Here is a 23,140-nt window from a genome sequence, read left to right on the forward strand (position 1 = left end):
TCAGATGGGAATCAGAAATTTGGAGAAATCTTGCATCAAGAAGAGTTGGATCCAAAGTCTGGTGATCTCTGGTTAAAGATCTGCAGAGGTATCCACCTGAGGACACAACGCCGCCACTTAACCGGGAAGATGGGACTGTTACAACCAGCAATCATGAAAGGGTTTACCTTCAGGCAAGCCATTTGCTGCCAAGATCCAAGTCCCTGATCCTGAACAATAATCTCCACATCTTGTCAAAACCACTTATGTCAGTGTTGTCTGAAGTGGATATTTAACAGGTTGGACTTGACATAGGTGAAGCTGTGAGGCCGGATGAGGTCCGTCCAAGACTATTAACCAGTTGTGAGAACTTTTTGTGCGGAAAAGTTGTGTTGACTTTCCCTCTGACGCGCCACTAGTTTTACGACACAATAAAAAGAATAGTCATTCAGTGATCGGTTTACGCGCTATTCATGCCCGTGCCACTTTATGGGTGGCTTGATCTTCCTCAATCAATCAATCAGTGATCAGTAACTACAGACCAAAGCAACATATTTTAATTACTTGATTACATATTAAATTTAATTACATATTAAAATTCTTGAGACATTACTTTCTCAGTAAATGACTATTTTTTATCATCAGATACTATTGGACGACAATTCAGTTTTGAAAAGGTCGTTCTGCTGCTTATCTTTTGCTAAACCTCTCCACTAAGTGCACTGGATGAACCTGTGAGCAGCTTCGTTGTGACAGTGGATATTACAAGTGCCTATGATCGGATTAGCACTTTGAATTAGTTGTAAAAATTCAAGCACTAGGTATCTCTGGCTCCATTTTTACACCAAATAAGGGACTATTTTCTAAAAGGGACCTAATAGTAGTTTTCAAAGGAGCAGAATCTGAAAGCCACTCAATAGTGCCAGTAAACTACAAGGAAGTGTGTTTGACCCTTTGTTATGGAATGTCTATTTCAACGATCCACTATACTTCATTCCTGAAGCTCCGGTCTATACTGTTGACTGTACTCTTATGTTTACACATGGAAAAGGTGAAATACCAATGGCTAAGAGGCTCATTAATAAAAAAATTTCAACAATATTCACCTGGGGGAATGCGATGGTAGGTCGCATTTGTGGTTGAAAAACAGATGCGGTGATGAGAACACGTCAGAATGATATTACAAATCGGACAGGCATCTTCTTGAGATTATCTTGAGATGATTTCGGGGCTTTAGTGTCCCCGCGGCCCGGTCCTCGACCAGGCCTCCACCCCCAGGAAGCAGTCCGTGACAGCTGACTAACACCCAGGTACCTATTTTACTGCTAGGTAAAAGGGGCATAGGGTGAAAGAAACTCTGCCCATTGTTTCTCGCCGGCGCCTGGGATCGAACCCAGGACCACAGGATCACAAGTCCAGTGTGCTGTCCGCTCGGCCGACCGGCTCCCTGTACATTCATACACATGAGTGATAAAAATCTAGTTTTCAGTGATGAAGTTGACATACTGGGATTGAAGTCTGATTCTTCAATGACCATGGAAACCTACGTGCTTAACCTAGCAGGCAAGGCAACCAAAAAACTTAGAGCCCTGCAGCGCATCGCACTTTCTTATTAGCAGAGTTGTAAAACCTTATATGAAATACAAGTTCTCTCCCATCTTGAGTATGCATCGCTCTTTTGGACTGCCTGCCCCAAACTTTTATCAGCATTTCAGACAAGATGGAGAATCGTGCGAGAAAGTTCATCTCTAGTCTTGATCTGGTCATTGGAATGGTCTAAACATCAGAACCTTAACCACCGGCGAGATATTAATGCACTTACTGTTCTGTATAATGCCAATATTCGTGGACAACCAGAAGCTGTCATCCGTAACACAGGAGAGAAAGAGAGAGAGAGAGAGAGAGAGAGAGAGAGAGAGAGAGGGAGAGAGAGAGAGAGAGAGAGAGAGAGAGAGAGAGAGAGAGAGAGAGAGAGAGAGAGAGAGAGAGAGAGAAAGGGAAGGGAGGGGGGGGGGGGGACAAGATGGGATCTGAGAGGAGCATCCATCACATGCTATCGTGTAGTCAGGCCAGCTTGTGTTACCATCACATGCTATCGTGTAGTCAGGCCAGCTTGTGTTACCAACTCCACACTATTTGTTGACTGTTAAAAGCTTCTCTAATAGATCAGTCCTAACACCAACGTTATTACACGTAACGTATCATTTATAAAGGGATACCGTATACTCGTAACGTATAAGGTATCCCCTTATATTGATACCCTTATATATACCCTTATATATTGATATCCCCTTATATTAAACCAAACCATGTATCCCCTTATAAACCAAACCATGTATCCCGTTATAAACTAAACCATGTATCCCCTTATAAACCAAGCCAGGCATTCCCTTATAAACCAAACCAGGTATCCTTTTATCATCCAGTAAACTCATAAAAAACATTTAGCCCCATTTAAACCAGTTAGTCCCTTATAAATAACATAGTCCATTTGTAAACCAGTTAGTCCCTTATAAATAATTTAGTCCATTGTAAACCAGTTAGTCCCTTATAAATAATTTAGTCCATTATAAATCAGTTAACTCCATTACAAAGCAGTTAGCTCCTTATAAACCATTTAGCCTCTTATAACACAAGTTAGCCTCATATAAACCATATGAAATATATAATTATTCATTTTGACTTTAAGAAAACAAATGTTAATGATAATATCACAAATATACCGTTAATTTATATGTTAGTGATATTAGTACCAGACACAGTACGGTACTAAAATGGAGAGTTGTTAAAATCAACCTTGAGAATTATGGTGTTATTATTAAATTGAGTATTTAATCTGAAGTCCAAAAGAGTATTATACATACGAGGTAATATCAGGCATATGTTGAGCGCGAGGTATTGCCAAGGCAGCGAGGGAGCATGTAATGTAATCCACCAGTTTAATCTTCTTGCTAATGCTACAGGGAGATGCTGGCAACACTGTTTTAACATGTATACATATTCTCTGTTGTAAAGCGTGCATGTGTTATGGCTTAGTTTTTTTAATCCGTTTATGGCATGTGTTTCAGAGTTGCATTTCAACTTTGCCGACTGTTATAATCTTGTTGCGCTTAAAGCTAAATTAATTGCAGAATTTGTAATCGTTAAGATTCTAGCTATTTTCTCTTTTTTCTTTTTAGTTTTGAAACTTAGGTTCCCACTTTATTCTTATAAATAAAAAGGATTCGGTAATATTCCTTTCATGAACAAATAGTATTTGACTATAAAAACTAAAGAAAAAATATATGTTTTCAATTAGTGATTCAATAGAAACTTGAGCAAGATTAAATCATAATAAACGTAATTATCGATTGTCAAATTTAATGTTATATTATTAACTAAAACTTACAGATTTTTAAGACAAAGCAGATGTGTCTATATTAGAGAGAATGGATCTCTCTCTCTCTCTCTCTCTCTCTCTCTCTCTCTCTCTCTCTCTCTCTCTCTCTCTCTCTCTCTCTCTCTCTCTCTCTCTCTCTCTCTCTCTCTCTCTCCCTCTCTCTCTCTCTCTCTCTCCCTCTCTCTCTCTCTCTCTCTCTCTCTCTCTCTCTCTCTCTCTCTCTCTCTCTCTCTCTCTCTCTCTCTCTCTCTCTCTCTCTCTCTCTCCCTCTCTCTCTCTCTCTCTCTCTCTCTCTCTCACACATATCATTAACCTCAGCCACTTTCACTCTCCCTCCTATTTTAATTTTCTGCTTCATCTCCTCGTGTCTTTCGCCCTCTCTACCTTTCGTCTGGTCAATCACAGTTCTCTTTGTCTTATTCTCTCGCCTCCTCACTTTCCCTACCTTCTCTTTTTTATTTCTCTCTTTCGTTATTGTATTTTCACATTTACATCTCTTCCACTTTCCTCTACACAACTCCCCACCTTGTCCCACTCTATTCTCTGTTTCTCTCCTTCTCCTCTGCCAAACCCCCTTCCCCTCTCCTATGCTCTCTCCACTCCCCTCTCTTTCCTTTCTCCCCTCTTCCTTCCCTGTTCCCTCCCCCCCCCCCACATCACCCCCCCCCTCCCCCATCTTTGTGGAAGTCGCTATATTAATGACGCTCTGTTCTGTTACACCCATTTGTTGCTTCTCTTGTTCAATGTTTCTTTGTCATTCTCTATTTTCTTCTTCCTTTATACAATACTTTATATTTTTTGGCCAATTTTATTATTATTATTATTATTATTATTATTATTATTATTATTATTATTATTATTATTATTATTTGTATTATTATTATTTAATTTGTATAACGATTATCATTATTATTATTTTTCATAATATCTGACTTATTTTTTCATCTAATCTGTATTTATTTATTAAATATTACCTTGCTTCAGTTGTCTGGTAATTTATTCTCTACATTTTGTTCAGTGTATTATCTCCTCTACTCTTATGTTCATTGTATTATCTCCTCTACTCTTATGTTCATTGTATTATCTCCTCTACTCTTATGTTCATTGTATTATCTCCTCTTTTCTTGTGTTCAGTGTATTATCTCCTCTACTCTTATGTTCAGTGTATTATCTCCTCTACTCTTATGTTCGGTGTATTATCTCCTCTATTTCTGCTATCATGTGGGTGTCCCCATAATCCAGGTGTTCGCCTTGTAACATTATTGGGATATCTTGTCAGGATCCTTTACGAATTCCTCCATTCCTGTATTCACCATTCATTATTATTATTATTATTATACTCTACTACGTACTCTACTACGACTGTAGAGTACTCTACAGTCGTAGAGTACACTCTGCTTTACCTCCCCTTTTTTCTCTATATTCTCTCTTCACCAACTTTTTCTTTTATCTTTTCTGTCTCTGTAACTCCTATCTACCTCCTTTTCCACCTACGTCTTTCTTCCTTCATCTTCACCTACTAACACTCTTGTTTCACCCCCCCCCCCTTCCATTTCTCCTCTCTTCTCTTTCGATCTCTTCTCTACTTCTCCATTTCCTCTCTCATATGTCTCCTCCCGTCACCTCTCTCCTCACCTTATTCCCCGCTCCTCTCCTCTTATCTGCCCTTTTTTTCTTCGATTAATGGTTCATTCCCTCGTTTATTCTAATTATCCTTCGCCACTCTCCCTCGCTCCTTCCCCCTCTCACTAATTATTATACTTTCCTGCTCTCTCCCCATTCGCTTCACCTTCTTACTGTTTATTGTTTATTGTTTTTATCCTTAAGGTGTTTGCGTACATGTGTTGCGTACCTTATGGACAGAGCCATAGTACACCTAATTATCAAAGACCGTTTGGCCTAATAGCCACAACTGTGCAACAAGGCCTAGTTGGGAAGGATAAGGACCAGAGTGTATATTATATATGGTTACATATGCAACAAAATATATAAATTAGGAAATTCGACTATTCTGCCTAAAGAATAGTGAGCAAGTTAAATTACCATGATTGAGACAACCTACAGTTTTGCCAGCATACACGGCCGGTCGGCCGAGCGGACAGCACGCTGGACTTGTGATCCTGTGGTCCTGGGTTCGATCCCAGGCGCCGGCGAGAAACAATGGGCAGAGTTTCTTTCACCCTATGCCCCTGTTACCTAGCAGTAAAATAGGTACCTGGGTGTTAGTCAGCTGTCACGGGCTGCTTCCTGGGGGTGGAGGCCTGGTCGAGGACCGGGCCGCGGGGACACTAAAAAGCCCCGAAATCATCTCAAGATAACCTCAAGAAGATATACACGAAGGGGTCCAAAATCCTTGCATTAAGCAATTAAAAACTTAAAATGCTGAGCCTATGGGCTTATTAGCGTGAGTACGTACACGTGGTTATCATTCCGTGAAATGGTTTAAATAGAGGGAAAAGACAGTAATTAAATGCAGACGAGGAGTCACAATAACGTGGCTGAAGTATGTTGACCAGACCACACACTAAAAGGTGAAGGGACGTCGACGTTTCGGTCCGTTCTGGACCATTCTTAAGTCGAAGTCGAAACGTCGTCGTCCCTTCACCTTCTAGTGTGTGGTCTGGTCAACACAGTAATTAAATAATTAAGAAACATGTAACGAGGATGAAGTTGCGCCACGAGTCATTAGTGTACAGATAGAGACGACCAATCCCACTCTCCACTCTTGAACTCATGAAGGTGAGTACACTTAGATGAGTACGCACTCACATATGTAAACTAGCAAAGATGCATGCAGATTTGGTCAATTGAAAGGTTATTACATTATGCAGTCGATGAGTCACAATAACGTGACTGAAGTATGTTGACCAGACTTCACACTAGAAGGTAAAGGGACGACGACGTTTCGGTCCGTCCTAGACCATTCTCAAGTCGATTGTCTTGACTTGAGAATGATAATCGACTTGAGAATGATCCAGGACGGACCGAAACGTCGTCGTCCCTTCACCTTCTAGTGTGAGGTCTGGTCAACTTATTACATTATTATATACATATACTATTACTATGCTCATCACTTATTGTATAATCATTAATTGTATTATCATCAATTGTTGTATTATTATATATTACTTCTGTCATCAACTGATGTATATATTGCCATCAAATTATTTTGGTCTCTTCTTCATTCTCTTCCATAAATTTCTTTCCATAAATTGTATCCTTTTCACAATTTCTTCTGACAACTGGTTTTATTGATATATCAAGATGGTACAGATTTTATTACACACTGTGACATTTTTTGTCCCTGGGTAGTAAGTCTTATTTTCTTATAGCTTATGCCACCAAAATATAGAAAATGGGTGTTATTCCACCTCAATCTTTGACTTTTGCCTCAGCAGCTTTGTGAAGACGTCTTAAAGGTGTGCCTGAAGACTCCTGACTCCTCACCATGAGCTGTGACAGTGTCTGTAAGTCGGTAGCCTTCAGACACCTTCAAGACGTCTTCCTTTAGCTGGCTGAGGCAAAGGTCAAAGTCTGAGGGGGAATAACAACCATTTTCTATATTTTGGAAACATAAACAATCAGAAAATAAGACTTAACTATTTTTTTGTTAGTAAATTTTTTTATTGTCGTTCTCAGTTCTCTTGTCACTGTTAAACTCTTTCTATGTTTTGTTTTACGTTCTTATGCGCTCCTACTTCCTTCCCTATTTTGTTAGCTATTTATTTTATTTGTTTAATGTTACTTGTATTATGTTTTTTCACTAACATTCTTCCCTTCGTTGGTTTTTTTTCTCTCACTATCCCTACCATTCTTTCTTATTTTATCTTTTATTCTCACCACATTACTCTTCCCTTTCAATTTCTCAAGGGAAGGAGGAGGTGAGCCTCCCCCTCACCCTGTTCTCTTCTCTCACTCCTACTGTTTCCTTTCCTTATTCTCTCCTCTCATTTAACTTATTTTCCCTTCTCAGTTTCCCTAACATTTCCTCACCTTTTTCTTCCGTCTAGTGTCTCCACTCTTCTCACTCTGGTCATTTTCTTTCCCTTCAGTTAACCTTACTCTGTTCTGTCCCTCCACCTACTCTCCCCTCACTTTTCAGCTCTCTCCCTCTCTTCATTTCCTTACTCTTTAATCGATATATTCTCTTCTTTTCTCTTCTTTTACTTTTATTCTTTCCTCTCGCATTCTTTCACTCTTCTGTCATCCTTCACTGTACTCACTCACAATCCTCACTATGCGCTCTCTTCCATTTGATTATCTTCTCTCCTCTGTTCACATTCCCAGTCATTCTCCTCTCTCTCACCTCTCCTCTCCTCTGCCCTCTTTTCTCTAATCTTTCCCTTCTCTCAAGTCTCCGTTCTGACTGCCTGTGCTCTCTCCCCCCAGCGTGAGAAGTCTTGGGGCGGGAGCGTCCGTGTCACCAACGTGAGCCTGGCGGCCGAGGGCCCCTTCCACTGTGAGGTGTCGGCGGACGGCCCCACCTTCCACACCGCCTCCGACTCTGCCAACATGAGGGTCGTGGGTGAGCACAGAGAGAGAAAGAGAGAGAGAGAGAGAGAGAGAGAGAGAGAGAAAGAGAGAGAGAGAGAGAGAGAGAGAGAGAGAGAGAGAGAGAGAGAGAGAGAGAGAGAGAGAGAGAGAGAGAGAGAGAGAGAGAGAGGATGTGTGTGTGTGTGTATTTACTATTTTATTTATTATTTGTGTCTGCTGAATCGAGCTATTAGCTCCTGAACTCCGCCTTTATAACGAATACAATTTTCCGGTAATATTTACTACATGTATTTCTATCTATAACACACATATACTCACACACAAACACCCACACACACACACACACTGTGTCAGTAGGCGTCCGCGATTAACATCAATTGTCTGGAGACATTGAAGTGTTACGGAGATAAGAAACATAGTTTTTTGTCACAGGAGTGTATTCAAACGCAGTGATCAAGTATATAGTGAGCTCCTACAGCGGTAGATCAATTCAGAAAAAATAATAAGGTTGAGTGGCAAGTTCAGTGCCGTATCGTGAGACAGTCGAATTGCCTTGCCGCGTATTGTGTGGTGAGGGGGATTTATAGCATACATAGTGATTGATCCCCTAAAGTATGTGCACCGTTTAGAAACGTATACTATGCTGCACATGCAGGCGAATGTGCGTGAATATCTTGCCTGAATATACCTGTGCGAATTACAGGTATATTCTATTCGCGGGTATTTTCAGTGCCTGAAAATACCCGTATAAATGAATATCGACTTGAGAATGGTCCAGGACGGACCGAAACGTCGTCGTCCCTTCACCTTCTAGTGTGTGGTCTGGTCAACTATATTGCACATATTGGTTGACGATCAGTGAGGAAGACAGGAACGTCCAGGAACACGTGGAGACAGTCAGGAACACGTGGATAACAGTCAGGAACACGTGGAGACAGTCAGGAACACATGGATAACAGTCAGGAATACATGGATAACAGTCAGGAACACGTGGATAACAGTCAGGAACACGTGGAGACAGTCAGAAACACGTGGATAACAGTCAGGAACACGTGGAGACAGTCAGGAACACGTGGAGACAGTCAGGAACACGTGGAGACAGTCCGGAACACGTGGGGACAGTCAGGAACACGTGGGGACAGTCAGGAACACGTGGAGACAGTCAGGAACATATGGAGACAGTCCGGAACACGTGGGGACAGTCAGGAACACGTGGGGACAGTCAGGAACACGTGGGGACAGTCAGGAACACGTGGAGACAGTCCGGAACACGTGGGGACAGTCAGGAACACGTGGAGACAGTCAGGAACATATGGAGACAGTCCGGAACACGTGGGGACAGTCAGGAACACGTGGGGACAGTCAGGAACACGTGGGGACAGTCAGGAACACGTGGAGACAGTCAGGAACACGTGGGGATTGTCAGGAACATAGGGAGACAGTCAGGAACACGTGAAGATAGTCAGAAACACGTGGAGACAGTCAGGAACACGTGGAGACAGTCAGGAACACGTGGAGACAGTCAAGAGCACGTGGAGACAGTCAGGAACACGTGGGGACAGTCAGGAACACGTGGGGACAGTCAGGAACAGGTGGAGACAGCCAGAAACACGTGGGGACAGTCAGGAACACGTGGAGACAGTCAGGAACACGTGGAGACAGCCAGAAACACGTGGGGACAGTCAGGAACACGTGGGGACAGTCAGGAACACGTGGGGACAGTCAGGAACACGTGGAGACAGTCAGGAACACGTGGGGACAGTCAGGAACATAGAGAGACAGTCAGGAACACGTGAAGATAGTCAGGAATACGTGGAGACAGTCAGGAACACGTGGGGACAGTCAGGAACATATGGAGACAGTCAGAAACACGTGGAGACAGTCAGGAACACGTGGAGACAGTCAGGAACACGTGGGGACAGTCGGGAACATATGGAGACAGTCAGGAACACGTGGAGACAGGCAGGAACACGTGGAGACAGTCAGGAACACGTGGGGACAGTCAGGAACATATGGAGACAGTCAGGAACACGTGGAGACAGTCAGGAACACGTGGGGACAGTCAGGAACACGTGGGGACAGTCAGAAACACGTGGGGACAGTCAGGAACATATGGAGACAGTCAGGAACACGTGGAGACAGTCAGGAACACGTGGAGACAGTCAGGAACACGTGGAGACAGTCAGGAACACGTGGAGACAGTCAGGAACACGTGGGGACAGCCAGGAACACGTGGGGACAGCCAGGAACACGTGGAGACAGTCAGGAACACGTGGGGACAGTCGGGAACATAGGGAGACAGTCAGGAACACGTGGAGACAGTCAGGAACACGTGGGGACAGTCAGGAACACGTGGGGACAGCCAGGAACACGTGGAGACAGTCAGGAACACGTGGGGACAGTCAGGAACATAGGGAGACAGTCAGGAACACGTGAAGATAGTCAGGAATACGTGGAGACAGTCGGGAACACGTGGGGACAGTCAGGAACACGTGGGGACAGTCAGAAACATATGGAGACAGTCAAGAACACGTGGGGACAGTCAGGAACATATGGAGACAGTCAGGAACACGTGGAGACAGTCAGGAACACGTGGAGACCGTCAGGAACACGTGGGGACAGTCAGGAACATATGGAGACAGTCAGGAACACGTGGAGACAGTCAGGAACACGTGGAGACAGTCAGGAACACGTGGAGACAGTCAGGAACATAGGGAGACAGTCGGGAACACGTGAAGATAGTCAGGAACACGTGGAGATTTCTCTCAATGTTTGCTGACGACACCAAAATTATGAGAAGGATTAAAACAGAAGACGACTGCTTGAGGCTTCAAGAAGACCTAGACAAGCTGAAGGAATGGTCGAACAAATGGTTGTTAGAGTTTAACCCAAGCAAATGTAATGTAATGAAGATAGGCGTAGGGAGCAGGAGGCCAGATACTAGGTATCATCTGGGAGATGAAATTCTTCAAGAGTCAGAGAGAGAAAAAGACTTGGGGGTTGATATCACGCCAGACCTGTCTCCTGCAGCACATGTCAAGAGGATAACATCAGCGGCATATGCCAGGCTGGCCAACATACGAACGGCATTCAGAAACTTGTGTAAAGAATCATTCAGAACTTTGTATACCACATATGTCAGGCCAATCCTGGAGTATGCAGCCCCAGCATGGAGTCCAAATCTAGTCAATGATAAGACTAAACTGGAAAAGGTTCAAAGGTTTGCCACCAGACTAGTACCCGAGCTGAGAGGTATGAGCTACGAGGAGAGACTACGGGAATTAAACCTCACTTCGCTGGAAGACAGAAGAGTTAGGGGGGACATGATCACCTCATTCAAGATTCTGAAGGGAATTGATAGGGTAGATAAAGACAGGCTATTTAACACAAGGGGCACACGCACAAGGAGACACAGGTATAAACTGAGTGCCTAAATGAGCCACAGAGATATTAGAAAGAACTATTTTAGTGTCAGAGTAGTTGACAAATGGAATGCATTAGGAAGTGATGTGGTGGAGGCTGACTCCATATACAGTTTCAAGTGTAGATATGATAGAGCCCAATAGGCTCCGGAACCTGTACACCTGTTGATTGACGGTTGAGAAGTGGGACCAAAGAGCCAGAGTTCAACCCCCGCAAGCACAATTAGGTGAGTACACACACACACACACACACACACACACACACACACACACACACACGGATAAGGGACTACCTGGGAGAAGTGCAGTGGGAGGAAGAACTTAGAGGAAAAACAGTGCAAGGTATGATGAACCAAGTCATATTGAAATGCAAGGAGGCTGAAGAGAGATTTATTCCAACAATAAAGGAAAAAAAGCAGGAGGGAATATAATAACCCATGGTTTAATAGACAGTGTCAGGAAGCAAAGGTGAGAAGCAGGAGGGAGTGGAGGAAGTACAGAAGACAAAGGACAGAGGACAACAGGATTAGATGTAACAGAGCTAGGAATGATTACATTAACATAAGACGAGTGTCGGAAAGAAATTATGAGAATGATATTGCAGTCAAAGCGAAAAAGCAACCAAAATTACTACATAGCCATATAAGAAGGAAGATGTCGGTAAATGACCAAGTGACAAGACTGAGGAAAACAGAAGGGGCATATACAGAAAGCAACAAGGAAATCTGCGAGGTACTGAATGCAAAATTCCATGGAGTGTTCACAACCGAGCCTGAGCAGCTCCCATTGTTAGAAGAGATTACCCAAGATGAAAGACTATCAGATATAGAGGTGACAGCAGTGGATGTAATGAAACAGTTGACAACACTGGATGCAAATAAAGCTGTTGGACCAGACAAAGTATCACCGTGGATACTTAAAGAGGCAGCGCAGGCTCTCAGCGTGCCTCTGGCAATGATCTTTAATGAGTCACTTATGTCGGGAGAATTGCCCAGTTGCTGGAAGGAGGCAAATGTCGTACCGATTTTCAAAAAAGGTGATAGGGAGGAGGCACTTAACTACAGACCCGTATCACTGACAAGCATCCCCTGCAAAATACTTGAAAGAATAATTAGGCTAAAACTTGTTGAGCACCTGGAGAGCATTGGGTTTGTAAACAAGCACCAACATGGGTTCTGGACAGGGAAATCATGCCTAACAAACCTTTTAGAATTCTATGATAAAGTAACAAGGATAAGGCAGGACAGAGAAGGCTGGGCAGACTGCATATATCTTGACTGCCAAAAGGCCTTTGATACGGTACCGCAAATGAGACTGCTATACAAACTTGAGAGGCAGGCAGGAGTAAGCGGAAAGGCCCTAGTATGGGTGAAGAACTACCTAACAGGAAGGAGCCAGAGGGTAATGGTAAGGGGCGAGAAGTCGGACTGGCGAACAGTAACAAGTGGAGTACCTCAAGGATCGGTGCTGGGACCAATCCTCTTTCTAATTTACGTAAATGATATGTTTACAGGAGTGGAATCATACATGTCAATGTTTGCGGATGACGCAAAATTAATGAGAAGAGTTGTGACAGACGAGGATTGTAGGATCCTCCAAGAGGACTTAAACAGGCTGCAGAGATGGTCAGGGAAATGGCTACTGGAGTTTAACACCAGTAAATGTAAAGTTATGGAAATGGGATCAGGTGACAGGAGACCAAAGGGACAGTACACAATGAAGGGGAACAGCCTACCTGTAACGATTCGAGAAAGAGACCTGGGAGTGGATGTGGCACCTAATCTAACTCCTGAGGCACATATAAATAGGATAACGACAGCAGCGTACTCTACACTGGCGAAAATTAGAACTTCATTCAGAAACCTAAATGAGGAGGCTTTTAGGGCGCTTTACACTGCCTACGTGAGACCCATCTTAGAGTATGCCGCGCCATCATGGAGCCCCCACCTGAAGAAACACATAAAGAAACTGGAGAAGGTTCAGAGGTTTGCGACGAGGCTTGTCCCAGAGTTACGAGGGATGGGATATGAAGAGCGGCTGAAGGAACTGAACCTTACGACACTAGAGAAAAGAAGAGAGAGAGGAGATATGATAGGGACATATAAAATACTCAGGGGAATTGACAAAGTGGAAATAGATGAAATGTTCACACGTAATAATAACAGAACGAGGGGACATGGGTGGAAACTGGAAACTCAGATGAGTCACAGAGATGTTAGGAAGTTTTCTTTTAGCGTGAGAGTAGTGGAAAAATGGAATGCACTTGGGGAACAGGTTGTGGAAGCAAATACTATTCATACTTTTAAAACTAGGTATGATAAGGAAATGGGACAGGAGTCATTGCTGTAAACAACCGATAGCTGGAAAGGCGGGATTCAAGAGTCAATGCTCGATCCTGCAAGCACATATAGGTGAGTACATATAGGTGAGTACACACACACACATACACACAAACATAAGGAGCCTGATAGCTGAGTAGACAGCGCTCTGGATTCGTAATCCTAGGGTCCACGTTCGATTCCCGGTGATGGCAGAAACAAAATGGGCAGAGTTTCTTTTACCCTGATGCATCTGTTGTCACGATTTGTTACGAAGTCCCTTCTCTCCAGATGTGATACCAGGTTTTTTTCACGATCTTCTCCATCACCTTGCATGGTATACAAGTCAAGGACACTGGCCTGTAGTTCAGTGCCTCTTGCCTGTCGCCCTTTTTGTATATTGGGACCACATTCGCCGTCTTCAATATTTCTGGTAGGTTTCCCGTCTCCAGTGACCTACTATACACTATGGAGAGTGGCAAGCAAAGTGCCTTTGCACACTCTTTCAGTACCCATGGCGAGATCCCGTCTGGACCAAGAGCCATTCTAACATCCAGATCCAGCAGGTGTCTCTTGACCTCCTCTCTCGTAATTTCGAACCCTTCCAAGGCCGCCTAGTTTACTTCCCTTTCTCCTAGCACAGTGACTTCACCTTGTTCTGTTGTGAAGACCTCCTGGAACCTCTTGTTGAGTTCCTCACACCGCTTTGTCATTCTCTGTGTACCTGTCCTCGCCTGTTCTAAGTTTCACTACCTGTTCTTTCACTGTTGTTTTCCTTCTGATGTGACTGTGGAGTAGGTTTGGTTCGGTTTTGGCTTTGTTTGCTATATCATTTTCATAACTTTTCTCTGCTTCTCTTCTCACCCTGACATACTCGTTCTTGGTTCTCTGGTATCTCTCTCTGCTTTCTGGTGTTCTGTTATTCCGGAAGTTCCACCACGCCCTTTTGTTCAGTTTCTTTGCTTCCATACATGCCCTATTATACCATGGGTTTTTTTTTGCTTCTCGGATTTTACCTTTTGGGACGGGATAAACCTGTTTGCTGCTTCCTGACACTTTTGGGTGACATAGGCCATAATATCTTGTACAGACTTATCTCTGAGGTCTGTATCCCAAGGTATTTCCCTTAGGAAGCTTCTCATCTCCTCATAATTTCCCTTTCGGTATGCCAGCCTTTTGTTTCCTAGTTCTTTTTTAGGGGAGATAATTCCTAGCTCTACCAGGTACTCAAAGTTCAATACACTGTGATCATTCATTCCCAAGGGTGCTTCCATCTTGACTTCCCTTATATCCCACTCATTTAGGGTAAATATCAAGTCAAGCATTGCTGGTTCATCTTCTCCTCTCATTCTTGTTGGTTCCTTGATGTGCTGGCTTAGAAAGTTTCTTGTTGCCACGTCCAGCAGCTTTGTCTCTTTGGTCCCGCCTTCAACTGTCAATCAACTGGTGTACAGGCTCCTGAGCCTATTGGGCTATCATATCTACACTTGAAACTTTGTATGGAGTCAGCCTCCACATCATCACTTCCTAATGCATTCCATTTGTCAACCACTTTGACACTAAAAAAAGTTCTTTCTAATATCTCTGTGGCTCATCTGGGCACTCAATTTTCACTTGTGTCCCCTAGTGCGTGTGCCCCTTGTGTTAAATATCATGTCCTTATCTACCCTATCAATTCCTTTGAGAATCTTGTGTGTGGTGATCTTGCCCCCCCCCCCCCCCAACTCTTCTCTCTTCCAGCGACGTGAGGTTTAACTCCCATAGTCTCTCCTCGTAGCTCATACCTCTCAGCTCGGGTACTAGTCTGATGGCAAACCTTTGAACCTTCTCCAATTCAGTCTTATGCTTGACTAGATATGGACTCCATGCTGGAGCCACATACTCCAGGATTGGTCTGACATATGTGGTATACAAAGTTCTGAATGATTCTTTACACAAGTTTCTAAATGCCGTTCTTATGTTGGCAAACCTGGCGTATGCCGCTGATGTTGTCCTCTTGATATGGGCTTCAGAGGACAGGTCTGGCGTGATATCAACCCCCAGGTCTTTCTCTCTCTCTCTCACTCTTGAAGTATTGCATCTCTCAAATGATACCTTGAATCTGGTCTCCTGCTCCCTACACCTATCTTCATTACATTACATTTGCTTGGGTTAAAGTCTAACAACCACTTGTTCGACCATTTCTTTAATTTGTCCAGGTATTCTTGAAGCCTCAAGGAGTCCTCCTCTGTCTTAATCCTTCTCTCTTAAGTGTGTGTGTGTGTGTGTGTGTGTGTGTGTGTGTGTGTGTGTGTGTGTGTGTGTGTGTGTGTGTGTGTGTGTGTGTGTGTGTGTGTGTGTGTGTGTGTTTGTGTGTGTGTGTGTGTGTGTGTGTAATTACCTAAGTGTAATTACCTAAGTGTAGTTACAGGATGAGAGCTACGCTCGTGGTGTCCCGTCTTCCCAGCACTCTTTGTCATATAACGCTTTGAAACTACTGACCTCCACCACCTTCTCACCTAACTTGTTCCAACCGTCTACCACTTTGTTTGCGAAAGTGAATTTTCTTATATTTCTTTGGCATCTGTGTGTAGCTAGTTTAAATCTATGACCTCTTGCTCTTAAAGTTTCAGGTCTCAGAAAATCTTCCCTATCGATTTTATCAATTCCTGTTACTATTTTGTATGTAGTGATAATATCACCTCTTTTTCTTCTGTCTTCTAGTTTTGGCATATTTAATGCCTCTAACCACTCCTCGTAGCTCTTGCCCCTCAGTTCTAGGAGCCACTTAGTAGCATGTCTTTGCACCTTTTCCAGTTTGTTGATGTGCTTCTTAAGATATGGGCACCACACAACCGCTGCATATTCTAGCTTTGGCCTAACAAAAGTCGTGAACAATTTCTTTAGTATATCGCCATACATGTATTTAAAAGCAATTCTGAAGTTAGAAAGCGTGGCATAGGCTCCTCTCACAATATTCTTTATGTGGTCCTCAGGTGATAGTTTTCTATCTAGAACCACCCCTAGATCTCTTTCTTTATCATAATTATTTAAAGATTTCTCACATAATATATAGGTTGTGGGGTCTATGTTCTCCTATTCCACATTCCATAACATGGTATTTATTAACATTAAATTTAATTTGCCAAGTGGTGCTCCATATACTTATTTAGTCCAGGTCATCTTGAAGGGCATGACAATCATCTAAGTTTCTTATCCTTCCTATTATCTTAGCATCATTAACAAACATGTTCATATAATTCTGTATACCAATTGGTAGATCATTTATGTAGACAATAAACATCACTGGTGCAAGAACTGAACCCTGTGGTACTCCACTTGTGACATTTCTCCAGTCCGTTACATTGCCTCTGATCACTGCCCTCATGTTTGCCCTCATATGTGGAACTCTGTCGAAAGCCCTTTTTAGGTCCAGATAGATGCAGTCAACCCAACCATCTCTTTCCTGTAATATCTCTGTTGCTCGACCACAGAAACTGAGTAAATTCGATACACAGGATCTTCCAGATCAAAAACCATACTGTCTGTCTGATATTATATAATTTCTCTCCAGGTGTTCTATCCATTTAGTTTTAATTATTTTTTCCAATATTTTGACTATTACACTTGTCAATGATAAAGGTCTATAATTAAGGGGGTCTTCCCTGCTTCCACTTTTGTAGATTGGAACTATGTTAGCCTTTTTCCACACATCAGCTACAACTTCTGTAAACAGGGATGCCTGCAAAATCAGTTGAAGTGGAATGCTGAGCTCAGGTGCACATTCTCTCAGAACCCATGGTGAAACTCCATCTGGACCAACTGCTTTGTTCTTATTTAGCTCCTTGAGCATTTTTTCCACTTCGTCTCTAGTCACCTCTATGTGCTCTATGTTGTTCTCTGGAATTCTTATTGTGTCTGATTCCCTGAAAATTTCATTTTGTACAAACACACTTTGGAACTTTCGTTTAATGTTTCACACATTTCCTTTTCATTTTCCGTGAATCTATTTCCCATTTTCAACCTTTGAATATTATCCTTTACCTGCAATTTGTTGTTTATGAACTTATAGAATAGACCTGGTTCTGTTTTACATTTGTCTGCAATCCCTTTTTCAAAATTTCTTTCTGCCTCTCTCCTCACTGCCGTGTAGTTGTTTCTCGCATCTTTGTATCGCTGGTATGTTTGGGGGTTTGGCCTCTTCCTGTATTGATTCCATTTTTGTGTCTTTTGGTCTCTGGCCCTCTCACAATTTCTGTTGAACCAATCCTGTTTCCTAGTTCTGCATCTCTGTTTTGGTATAAAAAAATTGTGCCTTTATCATATATTTCACAAAACTTGACATACATCTCATTCACTTCCTTGCCTAGCAACAAGTCTGTCCAATTATACTCACTAAAAAAATTTCTAAGGTTGCCATAATGTCCTCTCCTAAAGTCAGGTTTTACAATTGCATCAACCTTCTTATTTTCTTCCAGATTACGCATTGCATACTTTATTCCCAAAAAGACATGGTCACTTTTACCCAAGGGAGGAAGGTACTGAATGTCAAATATTTCTTCCTCCTTCCTGGTAAATATCAAATCTAGCATGGAGGGAACGTCCCCTTCCTTCATCCTCGTAGCTTGTTTAACATATTGATACAAGAATGTTTCCAGGATGAGGTCTACAAATTTACAGGTCCAAAAATCTTCTGTTTTAGCTTCATATGCTTCCCAGTCTATGGATTTCAAGTTGAAGTCGCCGAATATCAACAGTCGTGATCTATCGTTATCCGCTCTCGCTATAATCTCTCTCATTATTGTTATAAGACCTTCTAGTTTACTATCTAGCTCCTCCTTTGACCATGTACTACTTGGCGGTGGACTATATGCATTTATGATCATTAGTTTATCATCCTCATGGCAGATCTCTAGTGCTATTATGTCAACTTCTTGTGGATTGGCGATCATTATTTCGTTCACTTTTGGGTGTTCTTTCACCAGCACAGCAACGCCACTGCCTTTCCTAATTTTTCTGTCCCGTCTCCAAATTGAGTAGCCTCTTGGGAATATGACCTTGTTTAAAATAACATCTTCAAGTTTTGTCTCCGTGAGTGCAACAATGTCTGGTGTCTGCAGCTGTATTACATCACTTAACTCCAGTATCTTCGATCTCACTCCATCTATGTTGGTGTATGCAATCTTCAGGAACTTGTTCCCCCTCTTCTTATTTTTCACTCCCCCTCTCTCTAATGATTTTGTTGGTTTGCCTTTATGTACCACTTTACTGGTCTGCCTACCCCTATCACTTTGTAGAAAAAAAGAATTGATTTCTTCTTCATTCCTGCTCTTATTTAAACGTTTTGCCTCGGCGAGGTTCAGTTTCAGCTTCTCTCTATCTTCTTTTGAAAGATCTCGTCTTAACGACCACCCTTTCCCATCCTCATCACTTTGCAATTTTCTAGCATTCCTTAGTACTTCTTCCATTTGTTTGGCACCATTTTGGGTTATCCTCAAAGGTCGATCTTTCCCGTTTACGTACCTGCCTATTCTCCTGTAGTCGCACACATTCTCTATGGTTGTAAAACCTTCCACGAGGCCAACAATTTTATCTACTACTTTAGCTTCTTCTACAGCTCTTTCTGACCTAGATGTTATCGCCTTTTCTTTGCAGCCAAAAATGATCAGGGACTTACTCCGATCAACTGTGTTTTGCACCAACTTCGGGTTAGATGCCAATTCTTTTCTCACTTCCAGCCTAATGTTTGTTTTATCTTGGTTGTTGCAGTGTTTGGCTTCCTTTACTGCTTCTTCAACTTTTCCTTCTCCTTGGCCACTTGTGCATAGGTGAGTTGCATATCTTTCTTGCACTGTTCTATTCCCTGTGTAACTTCCTCCATCTGTGCTGACAAAAGCTGTTTCTCCTGTTGAAATTCCTTACCTAACCTATTGTTGTCATTTATGTTTAAATTTACTATAACTTCTTCCAAAGCTATTTTTAAGAGTTTATTTTCTTCTACCATGGCTTTGCAATTTGTTTCCAATTGATTCTTATCCTTGCGCAAGTCCTTCACTAAACCCTCAAGACATACAACTTTGCTATTTAAATGGTCATTACTTTCTTTCAATTTACTAATTATTTCTACATGAGAGTTCACTATAGTATCTATTTTTACCAACTTGTTGTGTAGACTGCTAATATCAATGCTTTCTTCATTGAATCCAGCAAAATCAAGCTCTGTTTTGTATTTCCTCTTGCCGGTGGCCATCTTGAATGTTGTTCTCTGCACTGGAAACACTTGGGCAACTTTTTCTCATCCAATTTTTCACTTCCTTTGGCACATTCCTGTTATCTCACCTATTTTTCAAAAGCACTATACCTTTATGTTCTCTGGGACACCACTCACTATCATCATCCTGTACTACAATACTTAGGATTGTTGAAATATGCTGGAGCTCCTCTTTTCTGCCTCTTGGGAAAGAACTTGGGTTAAGACCCCAAGTGTGTGTTTTTGTGTGTGTGCGTGCGTGCGCGCGCGCATCAAAACACGTTGCATTAACATAATTAATATATTTATAAGTAGCACCACGAACAAAATAAATAAAGAATTTATAAAGAAAAACAAAAGGCATTACTGATTAAAAATATATATTCCGTTGTTTCTTTCAATACGTTAAAGAGAACTGAAGCTCCCTGAAGCGGCTTAGATCCTTTCACGAAAGTTAAGGAGATTCTCATGATGAAACAGGGACGGACAACGATGAATGGAAGGGAGAGTAAGAGTTATTAACAGAGAGTGACAGGGTGAAGAGTTTCAGAGTGACAGGGTGAAGAGTGTCTGAGTGACAGGGTGAAGAGTTTCAGAGTGACAGGGTGAAGAGTGTCTGAGTGACAGGGTGAAGAGTGTCTGAGTGACAGGGTGAAGAGTTTCAGAGTGACAGGGTGAAGAGTGTCTGAGGGACAGGGTGAAGAGTTTCAGAGTGACAGGGTGAAGAGTGTCTGAGTGACAGGGTGAAGAGTTTCAGAGTGACAGGGTGAAGAGTGTCTGAGTGACAGGGTGAAGAGTTTCAGAGTGACAGGGTGAAGAGTGTCTGAGTGACAGGGTGAAGAGTTTCAGAGTGACAGGGTGAAGAGTGTCAGAGTGACAGGGTGAAGAGTGTCAGAGTGACAGGGTGAAGAGTGTCAGAGTGACAGGGTAAAGAGTGTCAGAGTGACAGGGTGAAGAGTGACAGGGCGAAGAGTGACAGGGTGAAGAGTGTCAGAGTAACAGGGTGAAGTGTCAGAGTGACAGGATGAAGAGTGTCAGAGTGACAGGATGAAGAGTGTCAGAGTGACAGGGTGAAGTGTCAGAGTGACAGGATGAAGAGTGTCTGAGTGACAGGATGAAGAGTGTCAGAGTGACAGGGTGAAATGACAGAGTGACAGGATGAAGAGTGTCTGAGTGACAGGATGAAGAGTGTCTGAGTGACAGGTTGAAGTGTCAGAGTGACAGGATGAAGAGTGTCAAAGTGACAGGATGAAGAGTGTCAGAGTGACATGGTGAAGAGAGTGGCAGGTGAAGAGGAAGCATTATAGTAAGGGGGGGGAAGGAAAGCATTAAGGTAGGAAATATGAGGAAAAATAGTCAAGTGAAGAAAAGTTGTAGATCTGTTGTAGTGATGACTATGTGCTGATGAGTGGAGTGAAGGTTGTTCGAAGTTATTGATTGTACTGATGATTGTGTGTAGTGAAGATTAGCCAGTGATGATTGTGTGAAGCGATGTACTAGATGAAATCGTTATCGAGGTTATCTGTATTAAATCATAAACGATACATACACCGCCATAAATTAACAGAAATGAATGCTTAACACCTGATATCTCGGCACGTTGAAGGCTAATGATCTGAACACCTGATCTTCAAACACATCCAGGTGAAGTATGGCCCCGTTCGAAAAACTCCTTGGTGTTCGTAATTTACACTTACAAATTGGACCGCCCTCTATTCTTACAAAATAAAACCTAACCCCCATTGTATGCAGTTACAACAGTGAATCAGACGCTTCAGCGCGCTCAAAAATGCAACCAAACTTCACACATAATGCAAATGGAGATCGTAAGGTATAGTTGCAGTTGAAAGGGAAAACATCAAAGGTAGAACAACGGAAGTATTGACAGGTGTTTAAAAGTCCATAGTCCATAATGGAGAGTTTTTGGCACATGTTTTATCTGCGGTTTAAGCATTGTGGTGGGGATGATGTGTGTGTGTGTGTGTGTGTGTTTACCTGACTGTGCTGGCAGAGACACGCAGCAGCTCTTGACTTCCATCTTTTCAACTGCTGGTGACAGAAGCCTTGACTGCCTCCTCTTTAACTCATTTCTTTATCACACTATTAAGTGGCTGAAGTGTTTTCTAATATTTTTTGTGAAACATCTCACAAACTATTTCATAAATGTAAACAAAGTCAGCCTGATTTAGGACAGATGTACAGGTTTCGTAAGTGGTTCTATAAATGCTTGATGATGCCTGATCCAGGACGGGCCGAACCATCGTGTTTTTTGATTGTTTTCATACGTATGTCTCCATACGTGGTGCCCATATATGTGGGGTCAGCTTTTATATTTGGTCATGTGGTTTGTTCATGTGGTGGAGGCTGCATGTTGCGGCGCATACTCAAGTGCTCGCCTCAGGCGCGACACCGACCTGTTATCTTGAACACAAAAAACATATTTATTCACATTAAGGTAAAAAAAAAATGGTACTGGAAATAAAATTGTCATTTCAGTTACAAATATAACAATTTATCTTTTCTAACTATTAGCTCCATTTTTAGTGACGAGTAAACTATACTTTTTTGAACTGTGTTATATTTTTTGTCTATCATTTGTTAAGGGTTTACTGCACAGCTTGCTGCATGGTCTACTGTACAGCTTCCTGCATGGTCTACTGTACAGCTTCCTGCATGGTCTACTGTACAGCTTCCTGCATGGTCTACTGCACAGCTTGCTGCATGGTCTACTGTACAGCTTCCTGCATGGTCTACTGTACAGCTTCCTGCATGGTCTACTGTACAGCTTCCTGCATGGTCTACTGCACAGCTTGCTGCATGTTCTACTGCACAGCTTCCTGCATGGTCTACTGCACAGCTTGCTGCATGGTCTACTGCACAGCTTGCTGCATGTTCTACTGCACAGCTTCCTGCATGGTCTACTGCACAGCTTCCTGCATGGTCTACTGCACAGCTTGCTGCATGTTCTACTGCACAGCTTCCTGCATGATCTACTGCACAGCTTGCTGCATGGTCTACTGCACAGCTTCCTGCATGGTCTACTGTACAGCTTCCTGCATGATCTACTGCACAGCTTCCTGCATGGTCTACTGTACAGCTTCCTGCATGATCTACTGCACAGCTTGCTGCATGGTCTACTGTACAGCTTCCTGCATGGTCTACTGCACAGCTTCCTGCATGGTCTACTGTACAGCTTCCTGCATGGTCTACTGCACAGCTTGCTGCATGGTCTACTGTACAGCTTCCTGCATGGTCTACTGCACAGCTTGCTGCATGATCTACTGCACAGCTTCCTGCATGGTCTACTGTACAGCTTCCT

General features: G+C 42.7%; 1 protein-coding gene across 1 annotated transcript in view; it reads left to right on the forward strand.

The window, feature by feature from the left end:
- LOC123748146 (uncharacterized) overlaps window positions 1-23,140 on the forward strand; it is an 83,739-nt gene that overhangs the window by 12,983 nt on the left and 47,616 nt on the right. Inside the window, exon 3 of the mRNA XM_045730340.1 lies at window positions 7,748-7,883. Within this exon, the coding sequence (XP_045586296.1) occupies window positions 7,748-7,883 (136 nt within the window). The remainder of the gene's footprint in view (window positions 1-7,747; window positions 7,884-23,140) is intronic.

Source organism: Procambarus clarkii, chromosome 10 (assembly GCF_040958095.1).
Source record: "Procambarus clarkii isolate CNS0578487 chromosome 10, FALCON_Pclarkii_2.0, whole genome shotgun sequence".
Taxonomy (NCBI): domain Eukaryota; kingdom Metazoa; phylum Arthropoda; class Malacostraca; order Decapoda; family Cambaridae; genus Procambarus; species Procambarus clarkii.